Genomic DNA, 4,061 nt, shown 5'->3' on the forward strand with positions numbered 1-4,061 from the left:
GAGCGACGAGAAGACGGTGATGGAGGGGGGAAGAAGGAGATGGGGGGAGAAGACGGTTCATGATGTTTCAAGAAGGAGATGGGGGGAGAAGACGAGAAGACGGTGATGATTTGGGAAAGGAGGGCATAGTTGGAAAAATGAACCTCTTAATGGTTTAGTGAGGTATAGGATGCAAAATGGTTAAGAGCCAATTGTCACCATTAAGAGGTTCTATTTTTTTTGCCAAACAGCCTCTGCCTCTTAGCGATTAAGAGGCTGCCTCTTAATGTCACCATTAAGAGGCAAACAAACAGCCCCTAAATGATATATAACGTTAATATGAATTTTTAATTTTTAAAAAAATAAATGGATAAATCCCAAGATATATGTATTATTGTTATGAAGACGTTTAATAGCTGTTAGGATCAAACCCTATCTAACCGCTTCTAATTATAACAAACTCCTCCTATCTTCTTCTTCATATCATCATCTCCATCATCGTCTCCTTCTCTCACTCTGCAACCAAACCATGGAAGGAAAAGCTTCTACTGCAACAAAGAAAGCAGACGAAGTAGAGAAATCGTTAAACGATTGGCTGACGATCACATCTTCCCGGAATGCTAAGTGGTGGTACTCCGCCTTCCACAATGTCACCGCCATGGTCGGAGCTGGTGTTCTCGGCCTTCCATACGCCATGTCTGAACTCGGATGGTATATATACACTCATCATTAACTTGTAAACAAGATTTTTCTTTAATGGTTGGAATAATCAAGTTTTCATTTGTGATTTGATCTGGTAGGGGTCCTGGGATTACAGTAATGATTCTATCATGGGTGATTACACTCTACACCTTATGGCAAATGGTGGAGATGCATGAATGTGTTCCAGGGAAACGATTCGATCGTTACCATGAACTCGGTCAGGAAGCCTTCGGCAAGAAGCTCGGACTCTGGGTGGTGGTTCCACAGCAACTCACCGTCGAAGTCGGTGTCAACATCGTTTACATGGTCACCGGCGGCAAATCCCTTAAGAAAGCCGTCGACACTTTATCCCCTCACGGCGGTCCACCCATCAAAACCACCTATTACATCATGATGTTCGCCGCCGTCCAATTCTTCCTCTCCCACCTCCCCAACTTCAACTCCATCACCGGCATCTCCTTTCTTGCCGCCGTTATGTCATTCAGGTACATCTTTTAACCTTCGTTTCTTACCTTCTCAACATATTTAAACTCATATCTTTTGTAAAACCCTAAATTGTTTTCTGTGTACGTGTAGTTATTCTACAGTAGCTTGGATGGCTTCTGTGCAAAAAGGGGTTCAACCTGATATCAAGTACACTCCAAGGGCTTCAACAACCATAGGACAAACGTTCGGGTTCTTGAGTGCGTTAGGTGATGTCGCCTTTGCGTTTGCTGGCCATAACGTCGTGTTGGAGATCCAAGCAACGATCCCTTCAACACCCGAAAGCCCTTCCAAGAAACCCATGTGGAGAGGGGTTGTTTTCGCGTATATCGTGGTGGCGTTGTGTTATTTCCCTGTCGCGATGATCGGGTACTGGACTTTTGGGGATTCTGTTGAAGATAATATTATGATTTCACTCGAACGCCCTGCAATTCTTATTGCGATTGCAAACATGTTTGTGGTTATTCATGTCATCGGAAGCTATCAGGTATTAATTTCCCGAGTCTTGATCATCATTTATGTAAGAATATGTCGAACCCCATTAAATTGTTTTGCAAATAGGTTTTTGCGATGCCGGTATTTGATATGGTGGAGTATTTTCTGGTGGGAAAGATGAAATTCAAACCGACTAAATTCCTTCGATTCGTGGCGAGAACGTCTTACGTTGGTAAGGATATGAATCTTGTGTTTGGATTAATGGTTATTAATTAATTGGTGATAACTAATTTGATGAATGTTTTTGGGCAGCCTTGACAATGTTCCTTGCTATTACCTTCCCATTTTTTGGAGGGCTTTTGAGTTTCTTTGGAGGCTTTGCTTTTGCTCCCACTACATACTTTGTAAGTTCATCGGATTCCATTTTGTTTTACACTTGAAACTTCACAGCAAAATACTGTAACAGATTTTATGATCAAATCTTATAAATGTAATTGAGATATACTAATATGATGTAGCTTAATTCGTTTCAGCTTCCTTGTATCATGTGGCTAGCCATAAAGAAACCCAAGAAGTTTGGTCTTTCTTGGTTCATAAATTGGGTAAGTTGCCATTATATTACTAACTTAAACAGTAAACAATGGAAAGACAAAGGATCGTGTGAGAAGAAAAGTTATATTAAGATGAGAAACGTGAGAATGGATCTGGATCCTTGAATCTTGATCAGCTTTAATCTCAAACTCACCCATGAATCTCGATCGGGGATTGGTCCGGTGCATCTCATTTCGGTGTATCCCGTCCTAATGTGCATTCAAGAGTGAAGATTTATTCTTACGTTTCTCACATTAACTCTTATTCTCACCGGAAGACGAAACCAAATGAAATACACAAGTATATAATTAGATGTGTATAATTATTGGGTTTTGATTTGGTGGTGCAGATGTGTATAATCATTGGGGTGTTGTTGATGTGTTTAGCTCCAATTGGTGCAATGCGACAAATCATATTGCAAGCCAAGGACTACAGATTTTACTCTTAGTATTTGCAGTTGAAATCGTATTTTTTTTTTCAACTTGGTGTTAGGGTTTTTGTTCTCGTGCAAAGTCATTAATTTGTAATTTAATAACGATCTTAATGAATTTGCATTTTATCTTAATTCTTTTCATCTCGTTTACGTCTTATTTTGTATTTTGAAAAAAAAACGTAATTTCACTCGTAACCACAAGAGTGGTGCCTGATTGGTTTGAGCTTGACTCCAAAGATCAAAAGTACCAGAAGGTATCAGGTTCAAATCCAAGTAGGAATAAAAATCTCATTGTGGCCACGAAGATTCAAATGCGATGACTTCGAGCTATCTGCAAAGCAGATGATTGCCCTGGGATTAGTTAGCTCGCATAGCGGGTTAATGACTAAGAAATGGTAATCGTTCCTATCTTGGGTGCTTAATCGTCCTGTGAGTTACAAATCATGGATGGTTATATGCGAAATGCAAAACTGGCTCAACCCCCTATGCAAAATTCTTGAGTCACTGAACAACTAGTAATGATCGAGTTAAGGTATAATGTGTTGTTTAATGGTGACCAACTGACACGAAAATCATAATGATCCTTTTGAAGTTTTTGGACAAAATTACTGAAACCGGTGGTTTAATTGAATCTTTGTCAGAGTATTCTCTTATTGTGTGTTCGGTACATGGATAGAATTGAACAAGCCTTGACAAACTAGAGTAAAGTAGACGGATGAAAGAGTTGTCCAAGATTTTAGGGTTTGATCTGACAACGGTAGTTTGGTAATCTATCCCGTCTCCCTAATTTTTGTTCAAACTATTTTGGTTGGACAAAAGAATGCATTTTGTCCAACTCAGTTCCATCATGTCATGTCATGTCAGTCTAATGTAATATCAAGCATGGCTTAACAAGTATTATGTCGTGTTTCTAGGCATGGGAATGGGGCAGGGACCTCAATCCCTGTCCCTGATTACTTATCTCTATCCCCGTCTTCATCCCCGCCTGGGAATATAATCACATCCGCATGTAAGTTATTTTAAATTAAATATGTGAGAGATCATACGTATTCTAATCTCAAACATTTTCAATAAACCTAAAACCAAAATGAATTTAATTTAATACAAAAAAATCACAACATCATATAATAACTAATAACCTAAAACCAAAAAAAATCAACTTAATCCAAAAAAACTTAAAGTTACATGTACAAAAGATATTGAGTAATATAAAACCATATCGAGTAATCGATTGTATTTTGACTTGATATTAACATCCAAAAAATATCAGTTTTAGATTATAAAACTAGTTACGAAATTATAAATTACCGTTTTAATTGAAATAAATGATATATATATAATTAATATATATATATATATATATATATATATATATATAGTTTGTTTCAAATACAACCCGTCACATTTGTACAACCAATGCAACCCAATAAATTGATAT

General features: G+C 37.9%; 1 protein-coding gene across 1 annotated transcript; it reads left to right on the forward strand.

Annotated features, from left to right (window-relative positions):
* Nucleotides 1-622: 622 nt before the first annotated feature.
* On the forward strand, nt 623-2,638 carry LOC112510167 (lysine histidine transporter 2-like). Its single transcript, XM_025115487.1, has 7 exons — nt 623-690; nt 780-1,166; nt 1,258-1,651; nt 1,726-1,831; nt 1,912-2,003; nt 2,133-2,201; nt 2,540-2,638. The coding sequence occupies exons 1-7, from the start codon at nt 638-640 to the stop codon at nt 2,636-2,638; spliced, it is 1,200 nt and encodes a 399-aa protein (XP_024971255.1). The 5' UTR covers nt 623-637.
* The last annotated feature ends 1,423 nt before the right edge of the window (nt 2,639-4,061 follow it).

This window comes from Cynara cardunculus (assembly GCF_001531365.2).
Source record: "Cynara cardunculus var. scolymus isolate 2C chromosome LG 3, CcrdV1, whole genome shotgun sequence".
NCBI classification, from domain to species: domain Eukaryota; kingdom Viridiplantae; phylum Streptophyta; class Magnoliopsida; order Asterales; family Asteraceae; genus Cynara; species Cynara cardunculus.

What these genes read in the sequence shown, in the direction of transcription:
- LOC112510167 (XM_025115487.1), top strand. Translation starts at nt 638, where the DNA reads ATGGTCGGAGCTGGTGTTCTCGGCCTTCCATACGCCATGTCTGAACTC. An exon ending in GCCATGTCTGAACTCGGATG is followed by an intron (nt 691 to 779) that starts GTATATATACAC and finishes TTGATCTGGTAG; the next exon opens with GGGTCCTGGGATTACAGTAA. An exon ending in GCCGCCGTTATGTCATTCAG is followed by an intron (nt 1,167 to 1,257) that starts GTACATCTTTTA and finishes GTGTACGTGTAG; the next exon opens with TTATTCTACAGTAGCTTGGA.